The sequence below is a fragment of the Pseudorca crassidens genome, chromosome 17, assembly GCF_039906515.1.
Source record: "Pseudorca crassidens isolate mPseCra1 chromosome 17, mPseCra1.hap1, whole genome shotgun sequence".
NCBI lineage: Eukaryota > Metazoa > Chordata > Mammalia > Artiodactyla > Delphinidae > Pseudorca > Pseudorca crassidens.
Genome location: NC_090312.1, coordinates 33,863,449 through 33,881,710, shown reverse-complemented (window position 1 = coordinate 33,881,710; position 18,262 = coordinate 33,863,449). Strand labels below are relative to the sequence as shown.

General features: G+C 33.9%; 1 protein-coding gene and 1 pseudogene across 49 annotated transcripts in view; one reads left to right on the top strand and one right to left on the bottom strand.

Annotated features, from left to right (window-relative positions):
- Positions 1-18,262, top strand: part of RIMS2 (regulating synaptic membrane exocytosis 2) — a 572,125-nt gene that overhangs the window by 374,437 nt on the left and 179,426 nt on the right. For 27 of the 49 annotated variants that reach the window (XM_067711534.1, XM_067711541.1, XM_067711531.1 and 24 more), the window contains 2 exons: positions 11,116-11,295; positions 12,201-12,310. In XM_067711534.1, the coding sequence (XP_067567635.1) occupies positions 11,116-11,295; positions 12,201-12,310 (290 nt within the window). Of the gene's footprint in view, positions 1-11,115; positions 11,296-12,200; positions 12,311-13,129; positions 13,163-18,262 lie in introns of all 49 variants that reach the window. The other 22 variants (XM_067711518.1, XM_067711512.1, XM_067711510.1 and 19 more) reach the window with 3 other exon arrangements.
- On the bottom strand, positions 3,502-3,777 carry LOC137210667 (ragulator complex protein LAMTOR5 pseudogene; annotated as a pseudogene).

Below are 18,262 nucleotides of genomic sequence, written 5' to 3'. Positions count from 1 at the left end.
AGAAGTATTAGATAGGGGTATGTGATACCAGAGTAGGTTTCTTTCTTTTAGAATAAGAAATATACCCTGTGTTGATAGGCTTGGAGGAAAGAATGCTTTAGGAAAAAAAGATAGGTTGAAAACACAGGAAAAAAAGAGGATGACTGGAAGAAAGGTCTTAGAGCAGTAGGTAGGGCTAGCCACACAGGTGGAGTTTGTAAACATAAACAAGCTCTTATTTACCATTGAGACAGGAGGAAAATAGACGAGAGAGTTGGAACTAAGTAAGTTTTTAAAGGATGTTAAATTGAAGGTAATTTTGTTTGATAACCTCAATTTTGTTGTTGCTGTAATAGAGATTACATGATTGTTTTTGAGACAAATTCCTGAGGATTCCCGGAGGTTGAATACGATGTTTGATTGAAAATGAGAAAGTTTAAATAGTTGTTGGGTAAAAACTGATGGGTACTGATTAAATATAAGTAAAAAGATTTTTGGTGATGCAACCACGGCAAATGTTGGAAACCATGAATTTGTAATGTGCCAACCTGTATGAATGTATGCTTTGCTTAAGCAATACCCAGTTGCCTAGATGTTGAAGAATCAGATTATGGAATTGAACCAATTTTAGGGTTTTGATGAATGTTTGGAAGATTTGGTATAAAAGGGAATCTGCGTGTTTTTACAGGAGGGGTTCAGATGATCAGTCACAGAGTCTAGGATGAGAAGGATGGAAGAAAAGCAAAGAGGGTGCTATATACTGGCAGGAGTTGGTTGGACCAAGGAACAAAAAGTATCAAATGGAGATTAAGTAAATTGGGAGTGAGATTATAAAACACCTGACAGAAATAATGATTGTCATCAGTTTGAGATATTGGAGTTTAATATTTCTGAGTTTAAATAGTTTCATTGGATTCTAAGATCCACAGTGTTTCCCTAGGAGGGAGCGCTGATGCAGGAAAAAAGTGACAATTATTGAAGTTTTGAAGATCCGAGAGTTGTGGTTCAAGATTATTGAACAATTTTCTGCACGTGCATTGAAATCTCCTAGCATTACCATAGGAATTACGGTAAAGAAGACGGCAGACACCCAGTTCCTCAAATTATCAATGACTAAGGGATAGTGATTGGAAGTGGGATAGATATTAGCAACCTGAATTAATAATGGATCTTATAGCCAAGGGGCATGCTGAATAGAAATAAGGACATGTACATTACAGTGGGAGAGTAATGGCCAGAGTGTCTCTAGGGAACCAATCTCTCCTAAATCCATGGACTTTGAAATGTGAAAGAATAAGTAGCTTCTGCAGGTGAGAGTTACACTGGAAGGAGAGTCTGCAGCGTTGAGCTAAATGTTATTTAAGGTAGGGATATGCAGAAACCATTCTACAGAATGGTTGATGACGTAAGGAAGTTAGTTAACAGTGGATAAGGATTCTTGAAAATATAGCTAAGAGAATCAGAGAAGATTAAAGTGGTACAGAAGAGAGTACAAGAAATGAAGAATTTAGAGAGAAGATATCAGGGGGCAATTGGGCTTGCCCTTTACTTGATACTAAGAGTTACAGAGATAAGATGCTTAAATAGAAGTGCTATACCTCAACTATCCTAAATTTATCCTAAGTTGTTTTGGTGCCAGAATTGGAAGTTGTTTTGGTGCCAGAACTGAGTTAGGTTCTGGGAAGGGTCTGACCTGAGGCTAGAGTAGTGCTGAGGGATGCCATAGCGTTTGAAGAGAGGCAGTGAATGGTCTTTTCTTAAGGTATTTGGGGCCATGACTAGGACCCTAATTAGAGAAAGCTTTCTGACAAAACTAGTGGAGTCACAGGAGGATGAGATTCCTGTGTGGAATGTAGAATGTTTTCCTGTAGATGCCCTATCTGAGAAGTATACTGAAAGCCCTTAGTGAATGGGATCAAATCTAAGTAATTCACACTTCCTGCGCTACCCCTCCCCTTTTTGCCTTAATTTCTTTGCATTGTTACAAACCTACTTTCCTCTTAGAAGCATTTTCTTCTCCATCACAAGTAATCTATTTGTGTTTCTGACTGTATGCTTTCTTAATTTCTCTGGAATTTTCCTCCATTCATTATTTCTTGTTTCCCTTACATTTCAATCTCTCTTACTTTACTAATTTGTTTTTCCTCAAATTGTTGTTACAGAGGACTGTTGAAATCTCCTTGATAATGCCTTCTTTCTATTCTGCCACACCTTCAAGCTCCCTTGAGAATGATCAATTTCTCTCTCTTACTTAGGTCATGTTTCTTGACTATGTATTTTTACATATGCTTTCTCCACTCCTTCATCAGCTCCTAAGCTTTAACCCTCTACAGTCTGATCTTTGCTTCCAGCACTTTATTTTAAATGATTTTCTCCATGGTTCTTATTTGCTGTATCTTTTTACACATATTTATCCTTGTTATGTCCTTGCATCTGCCATTATTAACCACTTCTCTTTTTAGCCTCTCTAATGAATAGTGAAATATTAATATAATACAGTGACTTCTCAAACTGTCTGATTATCTGACTGACATCTGTACAAGAATATTCTTGCAACGCTTCACAAATTTAAGTCCAAACCTGAAGTTACTCTCGTTCTTCCCAAGAATTCTTCTATTTCTGTTAATAGATCATCCTTTCATTTTGGAGGCTGGGAATTTCAGGCTCTTTCCTTGGTTTATTCATGTCTTTCATTTAATTCATATGGTGATTTGCCAAACATTATATAGAGGAAAAAAAAAACCATCCCTGGTCAAAGAAGTTAACAGGCTTTAGAACCAAGAAAGCACAATTCAAATTCCAGCTCAAAAAATATCTAATTGTGTGACTTTGACCAAGTTTCTGTGAGCCTTAGTTTGCTTATTTCTAAAATGAGAGAGATTGAATTATGCAATTTCTGAGATTCCTTCTAACCCTAAAATTCTGTCTGTATAATTCTGTATATTGTATATTTTGTACATTGTGATTTATGTTTGTCATCCATACCTTCTTCTGTTTCCAAACTTTTACTACAAGTCAGCCTTTTCCTACTCTAATTCATTCCATACACTACTGCTGAAGTCATCTTCTTAATTCATTACTTAAAAAGTACCTTTGTTCAGAACTTTTTGGTCACTCTCATTGAAAATTAAACCCTGTCTTAACCTCTTAACTAGATGTTTAAGATCTCTATAAACTGACTCCAAGCTAATTTTCTAACATTTTACCACATTCTACTTTCTGTTATTTCTAGTATTTCCATTTGACTCTTTTTCTCCCCTCCAACCAGATTTATTGACCATAACAATTCTATATACAAAGTGATCTAGACCTGTTGCTTCAAAACAAGATCTTTTCTTACTGACATTTTGATAGGTCAGTCCATACAATGTCAAAAAGTGCTTACTCTAAAATTAATAGAAAAATGTCCAATGCATATTAAATGAATGACCTAACTATTGAAACTCTAATAACTCTTTAAGATAATTAACATAGGTAGACAGTAGTCCCTATCACAGGCTTCTGGAGAACTGACATGAGACGTCAGAAGGCCATTTTGTACAATGCCACTGTGACGCCTTTGTGTTTCTGGATCATGATGTTCCCATTGTCTGATTCTAGACACAACACAGGAATATCAGTGGGGTCAGAGGTTAGCTTGGCTGCTTGCTGGGCTAGAACAGATATCACCCAAGCCTGCTCATCTGACCGGGTCCCACGGCAGCCCAGGTTAAGTCCCTGTGAATCTGTGACCAGGGCTCCATCAATGGATGGATTCTTCACTGTGTCCTCCAAGTGCTACTCAGAAGTCGTCTTCATCCCACCCACTGTGTGCCAGGCCCAGGACCGCACAGCATGTGGCGTCCTTCTTCACCACTGGCCTCCCATTTGACTCTTTTTTATGGTTGCCGTCTATCTGCTGATATTTCTTCAGCTTTTCATGCAGGAGACATTGTCCATCCTTTCTAAGATAGTCTTTAACATGCTAATCATATAATATTTTAAATTCCCTGCCTGATAGTCCCAACATGTGTCCTAGCTGAGTCTGACTCTGTTGATTGCTTTGTCTCTTGACAGTGGGCCTTATCTTTCTTGCTTTTTGGTGTTTCTAGTAATTTTGACTGTTAGACATCATGTCATCATTAGTGACTGAGGCAGATAGTATTTGTGCCTGAAAATGTGCATACCTTTTGTTCTGTGTGTATGTATGTGTATTTAGGAGGGGATTAATCAGTCCTCTGACTACTACCTCTATGTGATTTGAACTGACATTATGAAGTAACAGCTAGGGGCAGCAGGCAGCAGTGTATATGAGGAGTTTCCACTATCCATGTAAAACTAGCAAACAAAAGAAATGCTAGTGAATTGTTCAAAGTTGACCAATGAAACTTTTGAACATGGCACTCAGGTATTCTAGAGTGAGGAATATGCCTAATCACATTTACTCATGTCATACAATAGCAGTGCATAATTTGGTTCTTTAGAGATACATCTTTAAGATGTTTGTTATTTTATGGAATCTTTGAGGACCTGGGAAGGGAAAACATACTATCAATGCTTTAGTGAGATAACTTGAATTTCTTACAGTTAACAGAATGGTATTATACTTCAACATCCACTGAAAATGGAAACTATTTAGTAAAATAAGAATTTTATAGATAGGTGATAATTATATCATCTCTCAGGATTTTGAAAAAACATATATATATATATTTTTTTTTGCGATACGCGGGCTGCTCACTGTTGTGGCCTCTCCCATTGCGGAGCACAGGCTCTGGACGCGCAGGCTCAGTGGCCATGGCTCACGGCCCAGCCGCTCTGCGGCATGGCATGTGGGATCTTCCCGGACCGGGGCACGAACCCGTGTCCCCTGCATCAGCAGGCGGACTCTCAACCACTGTGCCACCAGGGAAGCCCCCAAAAAACATATTTTAAAGATGTATTAATTTGCTGTAGTTGCTGAGTAAATAATCTTGCTTATTTTTTTGTTTCTGCTATTTTTGAAGTAAAAATGAAATAACATTGAGAATTATAACTACTATAACTGCTATAACTACTAATAAAATACTCAAAATATCCTCAAGATATTTATATTTTACATGTTTCTGTGTGTGCATGTCTACTAATACAATATATCTTTATTGTTCTGGACAAAATTGGGATAATCTTTTCTTCTTGCTGTTTCCAACATTGACTATTTTTTAGAAAATACTTCTATAGATAAGGGAACACTTTACTTCTCTTTTTGTTGATAAAATAGGGTTATGAGAAATAGTAACATGTTTTTCTACATTAAAAGTGTTTGGTTTCTCTCATCAATATGTGTATTATTACCATTTTCACATGTTAGATTGTTATTAACTTGGCTGACCCTAGATATTGCTGTTATTTTTGAATAAAATCATTTACTTTTAACTAACATACAGAATTTAATGTTTAACTGAACAGAAATGTTCTGTAAAAAAAAAAATGCTGTCATGCCTAATGAAAATTAATCTATCTTCCTCCAAAATAATAAAATATTACTCTTCATACACGTGGTAAATAAGTATTTCTGAATATGTACTTATTACCATGGTATTTTGTGTACTTGCAATTCTCTTAACTTTGGAAGCAATGCTGAAATAATATAGAGTTTTTAAAAAGTTAAACTGTACCTTGCACAATATGATGAGCATGAAAATTATAGAGTTGAATCATATAATTGCTTTAAATTACTTGATATGTTATACAAATATATAACATATTTTATATTAATTACCCTAAAATATCTCATTTTAAAATTCTGTAATATATTTATTTCTTCAATTATGCAGCTAATGCTCAGACAATCTCTAAACGTTGAAGGTGTTTTATCCAAAGTATAATGCTGCTGCTGTTAATCAGCTTACTATATTACATAATATAGATGTAGGAAGTCATTTCTTGCCCCAAACATGAGATTATACTTCTTGTCCTTCAGAGATACATCCAAATTTATTTTTAAGATTTCAGCTTTATAAAGAAATAATTTCTTTATAAAAAAGAAAAAATAGTAATTCCTAAGTAGCTTTACTTTTTACAAGTCTATTTAAAAAAAACCCTATTACATTTACTTATCTTTACAGTATAAATGCAAAATAAGTCTGTCTGATTTAACATAGACTCTAAAGTCTGAGTTACATTCTAGGACAATTTTCATTGATATCTGAATAATACTTTGAAGCACTGTGATGTTTGTTTTTCATTTTTTTAGTATTCTTCTATCGTATTTAGAGAGATAGTCTACATTGAGCTTATGTTGATCTGGAGTTGTATCATTGCAATGGTTGTATATAAGTGAAAGAAAATGCTCACTGGCCTATTCTTTTCTGTTACACTGCGTAACTCCCATGTACTTTGAGACTAGGAGAAGTAAGTAGCAAAGGTGATGAAATAAGTAGGAAACTGTGCCAGATACCTGGAAATTAAAAAATCTTTCAAAGGCGACTATACGAGAGGAAAAATGATTGAAAACGTACAACTTCACTTGATCATTATAAAATGATTTTTCCCTTAGAAATCCTCATCAAATCTGCATGTACTATCATATGCTTTTAAAGCTGGGTTGTTACAATACTGGGTCTTGTTTCAATAGTGTCAGTCAATATAATTCAAAAAGAGTCATGTACCACAATGTTTATTGCAGCTCTATTTACAATAGCCAGGACATGGAAGCAACCTAAGTGTCCATCGACAGGTGAATGGATAAAGAAGATGTGGCACATATATACAATGGAATATTACTCAGCCATAAAAAGAAACGAAATTGAGTTATTTGTAGTGAGGTGGATGGACCTAGAGTCTGTCATACACAGTGAAGTAAGTCAGAAAGAGAAAAACAAATACCGTATGCTAACACATATATATGGAATCTAAAAAGAAAAAAAAATGGTTCTGAAGAACCTAGGGGCAGGACAGGAATAAAGACACAGACATAGAGAATGAACTTGAGGACATGGGGAGGGAGAAGGGTAAGCTGGGACAAAGTGAGAGAGTGACATGGACATATATACACTACCAAATGTAAAATAGATAGCTAGTGGGAAGCAGCCCCATAGCACAGGGAGATCAGCTCAGTGCTTTGTGACCACCTAGAGGGGTGGGATTCGGAGGGTGGGAGGGAGACACAAGAGGGAGGAGATATGGAGATATATGTATATGTATAGCTGATTCACTTTGTTATAAAGCAGAAGCTAACACACCATTGTAAAGCAATTATACTCCAGTAAAGATGTTAAAAAAAAAAAGATGTTGTGAAGACACAGGGAGAAGACAGCCATGTACCAGCCGAGGAGAGAAGTTTCAGGAGAAACCAACCCTGCCAACTACTTGATCTTGAACTTCCAGGCTCCAGAGCTGTAAGAAAATAAATTCTGTGGTTTAAAAAAATATGAATTAGCTCTATTTGTGGAGTATCCTCTGCAAATGCTTGCAGTTTGGAATAGCAGCCACTAAATAAGCAGAGCTATAATCTGTATCTATCCAGGTAAATGGCACATACAAACTCTGAACTATTATAAACATATCAGAAAATGTAAACTATTTAAGAATAGAATTCTGACAGATATTAAATCACTTTTAAAAGACAACCAAATTATTTACCTAAGAAAGATTTAAATATACAGGTCAGTGTTTCCTAACTTGTATATGGCTTGATTTTGTCAGTCTTGTAAAATCTGTTTACCCTTTTTAGAATAATATTTTGAAATACATAAGGTAAAATAAAGTAAATAAGTAGGATCACAAAGGAAACTACTTACATTGAAATATAGACCCCAAATTCAGAAACCCAGGTAAACACTTAAATATTTTATGCCTTGCAAACGGTTATCTATTATTTCCCATGCCTCAGTTGCTACTATTCAAAATTAATTATTTATAAGTTCTTACCTTAAAATTAAAACTCACTAAGAATTTGGGTGGAAGTTGGCAAGTTTTATATCTCAGTCCCTTAAAGAACCTGCTATGAAGCTGGGTATTATATATGAGACTTAGGCATTGCTGCTTTCAATTTTCTCAGCAATAATCTTAGTTCTCACCTAGTAAGACCTTTTCTTACCCAACTGTGGGAGCAGGAGCCTATCTTGACCTTCTACTGTGTTATCAAAGTTTAAAATATGATAGCTTTCCCCTCCCCTTAACTGTGGTGGAACATTTCAGTAAATTTCTACCTTCTACTGTGGTTCTTGTCATGTTCCACTTATTAAACAATTTTCATTTCACACTATGGAAATCATATAATTCATATTATTGATGAATATGGAAAGAAAATATAAGTAAAATTTAAAACATTGATTATAATCTTCAAACAATGTTTTCACTAAAGAGTTTTTTTAAGGGATATTTCCTAAAGAGTGACCTGTTTGCTGTAAAAATAATAGTATCCTTTCAAGGACATAGAACTTAGCAACACATTTGAAATAATTCTCTGGATTTCACTCATGATTATATGTTTCAATTATTAAAATATAGTGTCAAAGAAATGTAAGTGTATATCCTGATATTTCACGTTCCACTCGGAAAAATTACTTGGTGGAATCAGAATAAATCAAATTTTGCATAAACAAGTGAAATATTAGCTTAATTTTCTGTTGGGATAGTCATAGATATTCCAGAAAGTTGTGTTACTACATGTTATGTAATGAAATAAGTTTATTACTAATTTAAGATAATAGGAAATATGAAAATAAATTAAAGATTGGTACTTTCCAAAAATAGGTTTTAAGGAGTCTAAGGTATATACATCCCTTTGATTCTGGTTACCTATTGTGTTGAATATATTCAAAGATATGTACACCAAAAACATTTAACAAATATTGAGCATATTTATTTATTTATTTATTTTTCTTTTTCTTTTTTTTTTTTTTGCGGTGCGCGGGCCTCTCACTGCTGTGGCCTCTCCCGTTGCGGAGCACAGGCTCCGGACGCGCAGGCTCAGCGGCCATGGCTCATGGGCCTAACCGCTCCACGGCATGTGGGATCTTCCCGGACCGGGGCACGAACCCGTGTCCCTTGCATCGGCAGGCGGACTCTCAACCACTGCGCCACCAGGAAAGCCCTCTTTTTTTTTTTAATGAATTTATTTATTTATTTTGGGCTGCATTGGGTCTTTGTTGCTGTGCATGGGCTTTCTCTAGTTGCAGTGAGCGGGGGCTACTCTTCATTGCACTGTGTGGACTCTAGGCACGTGGGCTTCAGTAGTTGTGGCACGTGGGCTCAATAGTTGTGGCTCGCGAGCTCTAGAGCTCAGGCTCAGTAGTTGTGGTGCATGGGCCTATTTGCTCCGCGGCATGTGGGATCTTCCCGGCCCAGGGATCAAACCTGTATCCCCTACATTGGCAGGCAGATTCTTAACCACTATGCCACGAGGGAAGTCCTGAGCATATTTATTTCTAAAGAGGAGTGTTCTTTCTAAAATAGTTTTTCAGGAACAAAAATAGAATTATGATTTCTTACACTATCAGGTTGCCTTTTCATTTCTCTCTTTGACTAGTAATTGAATATTGTATATGTATTTACATTTAATCTCAGCTTCTTTTCACGTATTCTGGATACACTTATAAAAAAACTAAATTCTTAAGAAATCAATCATATTATAGTACATGGACTTAAAAATAGTTAAAAAATTACTTGCCTTACATGTTACCCTATGAATTGAAAGTGTAAGATAATCACAAGGTAACGTTGTAGAGTAAATCCAGTATCCAGTTCCTAAAGTCATCTAATCTAATGCCTACTGGTCCAATATGCCACGTAATTACTTACATTTGGGAAATTGTGTCATTTCTTTTCTTATTTTTCTTTAATTGCTTGCATTTTTCATTATCAAAAATAAGATTGAGAGAATTTATAGGTAAAGTTGAAGTCCTTAATACATTAATCTTGAGGGAGACTACTGCTTTCTTTACTGTCTATCATATATAACCATTTCCATTGCTGTGGTTACAACTACGTGCGGGGATAATAGTTTCATTTGAAGTATACTTTGGAGTATGTGTTACTTTGGAGTTCTAGAGCCAAAGCTAGTGTTTTTTGGGTTGTTCCATAGATAGTGGGGCTGGTGTTAGGAGACATTTACTGATTACATGTTAGATGTAAAAGCATTATGCTAGACTCCAGAGATACAAAAATTAGTATTGATAGGTTATTCATTTAAGTCTGCTTCTTTCAGGAAGGATTAGGTTTTGATGTTAGATTTATTTGTGGTCAAATTGCGTGAAATCACATTGTTTCAGAACCATTATTATTTCAATCAATTAATACCCATCCTGAATTGTGTTGGTTGGCATCGCTAAACTGCACTGAGATAAATGGCATAGATTGGTTGAGTAACTCCTTTTCTATACAGTGATTTTTCTTGTGAACCATGTTTTTTTGTTTTTTTGGGGTTTTTTTTTGCGGTACGCGGGCCTCTCACTGCTGTGGCCTCTCCCGTTGCGGAGTACAGGCTCCGGACGCGCAGGCTCAGCGGCCATGGCTCACGGGCCCAGCCGCTCCGCGGCACGTGGGATCTTCCCGGACCGGGGCACGAACCCGTGTCCCCTGCATCAGCAGGCGGACTCTCAACCACTGCGCCACCAGGGAAGCCTTGGACCATGTTTAAATATGGCTACAGACGGCAAAGTTGCACAGCTTTCTCGTAACATTTTGATACTGCTGTTTGAATGTTTAGGTGTATCAATACACGATGATTGTGCTGACAGCCATTTTACATCTTAGTTGGTATACTAATAAACAGGCTTAGGGACTTGAGAATTAGTGCTTTCATGGTTTTCTTTTCTCTTTTGAAAATGTTAGGAAAAGTCAAAGAATTCTTTTCAAACATTAGAATACTTCACATATTTCACACGTTCTATTTAGAGAATTCATTTTGGAAAACAGTTTTGTTTTGATTATAACTGAGCAACTCCTATTGTCTTCACTGGGAATTGCTATTAAAGGCAGATGTTGGTTCCTTAAAAGTTCTTACGAAGTTTAGTGAGAATTTACTCAGAATACGTTGGGGAAGAGAACATTTTTTTTCCATACTCAATAATTTTAAACAATTACCTTTTTCAAAATCAGTTTGATGCATCATAACAAAATAGCAGAAGGGCACTAAAGATCAACTGAGCTGCTTTTTGACTAACGTTTCAGGGATTGTGAAGCAGCAGATAGACAGCCATATCACAGATCCAGATCAACAGAACAACGGCCTCTCCTAGAGCGGACAGCCACCCGCTCCCGATCCACTGAACGTCCTGATACAAACCTCATGAGGTCGATGCCTTCATTAATGACTGGAAGATCTGCCCCTCCTTCACCTGCCTTATCGAGGTGAAAGATAAATCAATCAGACTAACTTCCCCTTTGCCCCACCAGCACACCATTTTACTTTCCCAGCAGCTAAGTGGTCTCTTCTATCATCCTTGGCTGATCACTAATAACAATCGACACTAACCTTTTCAGTGTAAGCACACTATTTATATTCAGCGGATATAATAGTGTGTGACTGCCATTGTAATTTGTTTATTAACTGTCCTGACCTCATTTGTTTTGTGATTTCTCATTTATCAGGAGTCCTGGGTAAATCCCCACATAATGCACCTCATGACTATCATGTTCTCCTACAGAATGAGAAATTGTTTGTGTCCATTAGACATCACTTTTGGAATAATCATCATAATGACAATAAATAAAACTAGATTTTTAGTTTCTTTCTATCAATACTAATATCATGTATTAACCAATATCTTCTTTAGCTGAATTTTGAATTGTTCAGGGTTTTATTTGTAGTCTTGTGAGATAATTTCTAATAAAGGGGTATCTAATACAAGCCTGAGCAAAAATCTCTTAGGATCAAGGGAGGGAGGTTAGTGTTAAGAATTTGAAATCTGGTAGAAAGAAATGTAAGCATTACCTTTCATTTTTTTGAGCTGCAGAATTCTCTTCTTGCTTTCATATGGATAGAATACTGATCTACATTAACAATTCCATGGATTTTACTGTAGGGTTTTGTGTGCATGTATCTGTGTATGTATGCATATTACATAAAAGTATAAACATCTTTTGCTATTTAGATAATCATTCAAATATCCATATTTTGTCCTACTTTCCTAACCTTTTAATCAGCAGCTAAACCTCTTTAAAATTGCACCATACAGCTGTCATATGAACCAAATGTGTTAAAAGTGTTTTAACTCATTCTATTGAAAAATGAATATTAATGATGTATCTTGTAGGTCTCACCCTCGTACTGGGTCTGTCCAAACAAGCCCATCAAGTACTCCAGTGGCAGGACGAAGGGGCCGTCAACTCCCACAACTTCCACCAAAGGGAACATTGGAGAGAAGTAAGTTTTATTTCTATTTGTGTCATATAGGAAATACCCATGGAAGCTAAGGTGAATCAAGATTCTTTTTTACTACCTTTGTGTTAGCTTTCTTCTTTTGTCAGTGGAATATCTTAGCTGCATTTGCTAGTAGTTATATTTATAAATATATTTATAAATATTATATATTTTGCATTTAAATTTTATAATCTTTGCAGGCAAAAATAACCTATCATTATTGCTCTTGCACATTTTTCAAACTTTAATAAATGCGTTTTAAGAAGTAAACTTAATGCTCTTAAATAAGCAGTTGGGTGATGTTTCTTTGCTACAACTAAGTTTATGTAATTGTTGATAGTTACATAAAGTTTATTAGTAACTAGCCAAATCAATTTTCACACACTGCAAAGGACTGGTTAGCTGATGCACAACAATGGTGATCCTTCTCAAAACTGGAGTACCAGAAAAAGGTAATCATGAATATACAAGAAAGATGCATGTTGTACTGATATCTTTAATACTTTCAAATTTTTGCATAAGAAGCACTATTTGCTTACACACAGATGAACGTACTCCCCAGACATCTGTAAATTCTTGGATAAAGGGCCTGTAAAAGCATGGATGATAAAATATAATAATTTTTAATGTCATTTTAAAAAATGGTCCCTTTATTTGGTAATTGGATGTGCTTTACCAAAACAAACAAACCAACAAACACATTTAAGTCACCGTTTAACTTTTCTTTAATAGATGATACATTCTGTGCCTTTGGAAATTTCTGTTGTTTTTAACCCCTGTGCTTTGGTTCCCTTTTTTGTTTTATTATTTTGTTTTTCCTAGACAATGGAGTCAAGGAGATAGAACCTTATGAAGGTCTGTACATAAAGGAGGGTTTGTTTTGTGCTGACAGCCTTTTTAGGGGTTATGTGAGCAAAAATAAACCCAACTGCAATTGATGTCCCTCCACTGTATAGACCTTTATTACAGTAAAATTACTTTGTTTTATGATTCCAGTAAAGTATTTGACTTTTGTCTTACTTGGAAAATATACAAAGGAGTTAAATTTTTTGATTCAATCAAGTAAGAATGCAAAGAATTTAACTTCTTTTAAATCACAAGGTAAAATTTTCTTTTTTAAAAAATTTGCTTTTTAAATAGAATTTGATGTTTTGTGTAAGACTTTAACCAAAGATATCAATTGCAGTCTGTGTTTATGTCATTGAGGATGTACACCTAGTCTAGTTATATTTATCATCATATATTTCATTTTGTATTTATGATGATCTTTCAATTATTAAATTTGGCTTTCTAGAAAAGAAAGTTATTGCATTAGATAGTGATTGTGCTTTGTATTTCCTGCATCATTTTTCATGTTGTAGCAAGACTGTTTATAGTGTAACAAAGTTAAATATGTACAGTTTGATTGTCAGTGCTACATTATGACTCAAGAGAAAATATTGAATCATGATATATGGAGTGTCATACATTTACCAGGACAGTAAAAATTCCTCTGCTGATTATAGAATTCTGCAATTGACTTTGTAACTTTGAAGAATTGTTAACTGTTTTATTTACTGATGAATCTCCAGCACATAGAATAATGCCTGGCACATTATAGGCCTTCAGTAAAGAGTTGTTGAATGAATGCATGAAATATTTATTTACAAATTGAAAAGCTACTTCAAATAGTGTAAAAAGTACCATTAAAATAATCTTGTAATTCTATATATGTTTATAGTAAAATTCATATTTGTAACTTATTTTTAAGTGCATTGCATTTGAGCAGCAGTACTTTTATTGCCTTACATAACTTAGAACAAGTTGTGATCTTGTTAGTTGTAGCTGAATGATTTATCAACTCCTATTTTGTGGTCCTTTTTATTTACTATGTACTGTGAACTATAATTGTAAACAACTCAGTGCTATCGTGACTAATGGTCTGTTATACAGCCTGATAAAAAGATATTAGCATTTCTATAATTGTCAATTATTTACATAAAAATGGGAATGTATAATTTTAAAAGTACTTTCCATAAGGAAAGTTCTGTAATACATACAGAATCTTTTGTCTCCTCTCCCCACAATTTTTAAAGATAGAGTTTTGGCATCATTTGTTGGAATATGAAGTCAGAAACATAATTCATGCCATATTTTTTTCTAAATTCAGTTTTAATATCTTCTGTAGCAATAGTCCATTGAGATATTAGTTGTCCCATTCTTTGTAATAATAAATATACCAAAAAAACTGACATTAAAGCTGATATTTAAAAAACAATGCTGATATTGAAGGTCAGGGAAGTTTTTCATGGGCTTGTCAACAAACATTCTATTTTCTATCTGGTTTTGCCCTATAGAATCTATAAAAACCACAGTTTTCCTATAATGTCTCTAATTGTGACTTTTCCATTTTTATAAATAAAAGAGAGGAGAGTCAAAAACCTCTCTTATTCCTTCCAGTATGAAATAAAAGAATTTGGGGAGTTTTGGTTGTTTTGTTTTGCTTAAAAGTATGAATGATTTTAGCAGTGTTTTCATAAATATTGATATGAAGACTCCAGCGGATACATGATTGTATCTTTTCTTTAGCTTTAAAGGCAATATATAATATCTCCTTTAGAAGTCTTCAGCTTCTAACTGAAGTTAAAGGTATAACCCAAAATTGACTATGGATTAATGGTCTAAATTGAATTATGTTTGGATTATCTCTTAAAAAGTTTTCAGACTTTATAATTTTGTGACACTGTTTTAGAATCAAAGAAATGACATGTTTATTTTCTGATCCTGTTCAATAGCTGAAAAATGAACAAGTCCTAATTTAATTCCTTTTGACCTGGGATATATTTTAGTCTGTTAATTAATTTAAAACCTTATATATGTTGGTCTTGACAGTGGTACAGTATTAGTCATCTTCTTTTTGTCTGAGAGTCAGAGAAAATCGAAACAATATAATGAAAGTACAATGTACTAAACAACCGTAAGGCATTATTATTTTTAATTTACCCCTAACTTTGATGTGCTGGCATTTTATAAAAATAAAAACGAGTTTATAATATTATTTTTTGTTTCTCTAGAAGAAAAGTTATATAGTATTATTTTTCTAAGAGTATATCAAGTTTATAGATGAAGTATTTTGCCTGTCTTACAGTTATATTACATATTACAAATACTCACGGGCCACAATTTCTTTTTTAAATCAAAGTTATCATAAAAGGAGACAGTAAGATAATTTATTAACAGTATACTTATGTGCTTTCATAACATGTCAGAAACTCATTAAAAATAATCTATTTGTCTCCTTATTATCACTCATATCATGAATAATTTGAAATTCGTTGTTTTGTTTTACTTAAGAGTAACAGATGTACATATCTGGTCTTATCCTTTTCTTTACTTTTACTTTTGCATATACAGAAGTTAATGAAGTAACTGAGCATGTGGAAGAGCAGGGGGGAGAAAAGCAGGGTGAAGAGGTCAAGGCAGGTGTGTTTGACTGTGTGTCCAAAATAAATAATCAAATGTTTTAGAAGTATGACTTTTCTATTTCACGTAAGACTTTAGGCTCCAAATTTATAAATACAGAATAAAGAACAGATTGTTCAGTACTAATTTTAAAATAATTACTTAAATTTATTAGTGGAAAGATATTACATGAGCTAGCATCAGGGTATTTAATTTACCCGTTTGAACATTCTCCTTATTGTTTAAATCAAACTGAAGTTATAGACAATGCCTCTCCTTAAGATTTATACTTATCCTTTACCCCAGCCTTACATTCAGTTCATATATTTACTCAAAAATGTTTTTTGGGTACCTACTAAAACTGTATTTCACTGAGTGTAGGTTCATTGAAGTTCTAGTCTCTTCTCTCAACAATTTTGATTTTTTAGAGGTAAATTACAAGTAAATATAGAGCAGAATATAAATTACAAAATTTTAATTCTTGAAACTTTTAGAAACTATTATAATTTATCCATAAACTTTTTTCTAAATTAAGAACAATTAACTGTAGCTTCATCTTCAACCCAGCTCAGTATTGCGCTATTTATTGACAATCCTAATTTCTCCCCAAAGAGTCCTCCTTCTAAATGGAATGAAGACACTTCATTTTGGTGTTTTTAAGCCCCTATTATGTTTACATACCATAATTTTTGCCACTTTCTTTGTCAGAATATTTCTGAAAGTATTGTATTCATGAATGGTAGCATGTACTTTATGTGCCTTTTGTTCTCTTCTTTACCATTGTGTGAAAGCAATGTTATTATGTATATTGTGCATAAGATGTATTTTCATGGATGCATTCTTGCAGTAGTGTTTGTGGTTTAAGACAGAAAACCTCTTAAACTGCAATTGCAAATTTTTTAGTAGCTATTTTTAAAGTCATAAATGTGAGAAAAATCATCAGAGTACATCTGGTAATGAAAACAAAGGCAAGTTTAGACACATATTTATATCAATAAGAAAGTATAGCTATCTCTGTTCTGAACATATCGTGTACTAACTACTGGAATGTCACACATCTTCCATTTTCTTGAAGTGCTATAGGAATAACATTTTTAGGGAATACTGTAAGAATGAATTTCATTTTAATTTAGCTGTGTGGTTAATGTTTCCCTGCTTGCCCGTTCCTATGTATCTGAAACTAGTCCATACGAATACCAAAAGGCTTTCATACTGTTCACGAATTGGCTTTTGCAGTAAAGTCATTGTTAAGTATATCATTAGTTTGGGGACTTCAGCAGTAATTAATATCACTTTTATTTATTTTTAACTTTATTAAGATAAAGAAGTCCATTTATTGAGCCAGTTTGTCACCTATGCTTAATTCTCAAAATGAAATTGATAAATTACATTAGTTCTTAGAATAAAACCGTAACTACAATCTTCCTAACTTATTATAAAATGACTCGTTATTCCTCATTTTATTTTTGTTTTTTTTACTTTTCTATGGGCTAGGAAGGGTATACTTTGCTCTTCTGTTCATTAATGTGAGGTGTCATGTTAGTGCATGGATTTGTTTCTCTGGTGTGTGATGTCATCTTTTGTGGTGTGCTTGGTTTTTATTTGGGTTGTTAATGACCATGATTATTAATCACTGTTGTCTGTTTTCAATGTTATAAAGACAATGAGGGAGAAACACCAAGCCCACCTAATAATGGGAAAAAAGGCAAGTCTAATATGAAGTTAAGAGTGCCTTTCTATATATTAGACACTCTGTTTTGACATTTGTAATGTGCTTTCTTAAATAAGTATAAATAGAAGTATAGTCCCAATTTAAGTTATCCAATATTTAAAGTGTATTCTCTTTTTAAAATACATTTCTGAATACAAAATTTGTTTCTGAAGTACTTACCTTATTATTGGATCCTGTTACAACCCTATTCTATTGAAATGTATGGCATTAAAAAGTTTTGCTTTTTTGGTCATAAGGAGTAAGATTCTGAGGAAGATAGTTACGGTCATGATATTATGCATTTAGAAAAACACAACATGCATATTTTTCAACCCAGAAATTATTTTAAAATTGAACTATTTAAAAATATTTTAAAGTAGAAATCAACTTAATTATGAGTTCAACAGTATTAAACAAACATTTGTGATATTTGTAGATTTTTCACAGTACTAAAACTAATATTTGCAGTTTTATACATTATTATATTGCCTAGGCAGTTTAAAAAGATGATTGATTTTAATACTTATATTTAGTTTTTCCTATAATTATAAGTGACAATTCTGTCATCCCCCACAACTAAGTTCTGTCAAAAACAGTAGGACTGATTTTAAAGCCAGCTAAAGTTACATTACATAAAATGCCTATTGTATGCATTTTGACCTAACTTTGTTTTCAAAAAGATTAAAGCTCTTTATAAAACAAGAAAAAAACCCAAAAAACAGTAGGACTGTATATGTTTTGCAGTAATTGATAATCAAATATAGCTACACATGTTGATTTAGAATGTCAGCATTTTAAAATGG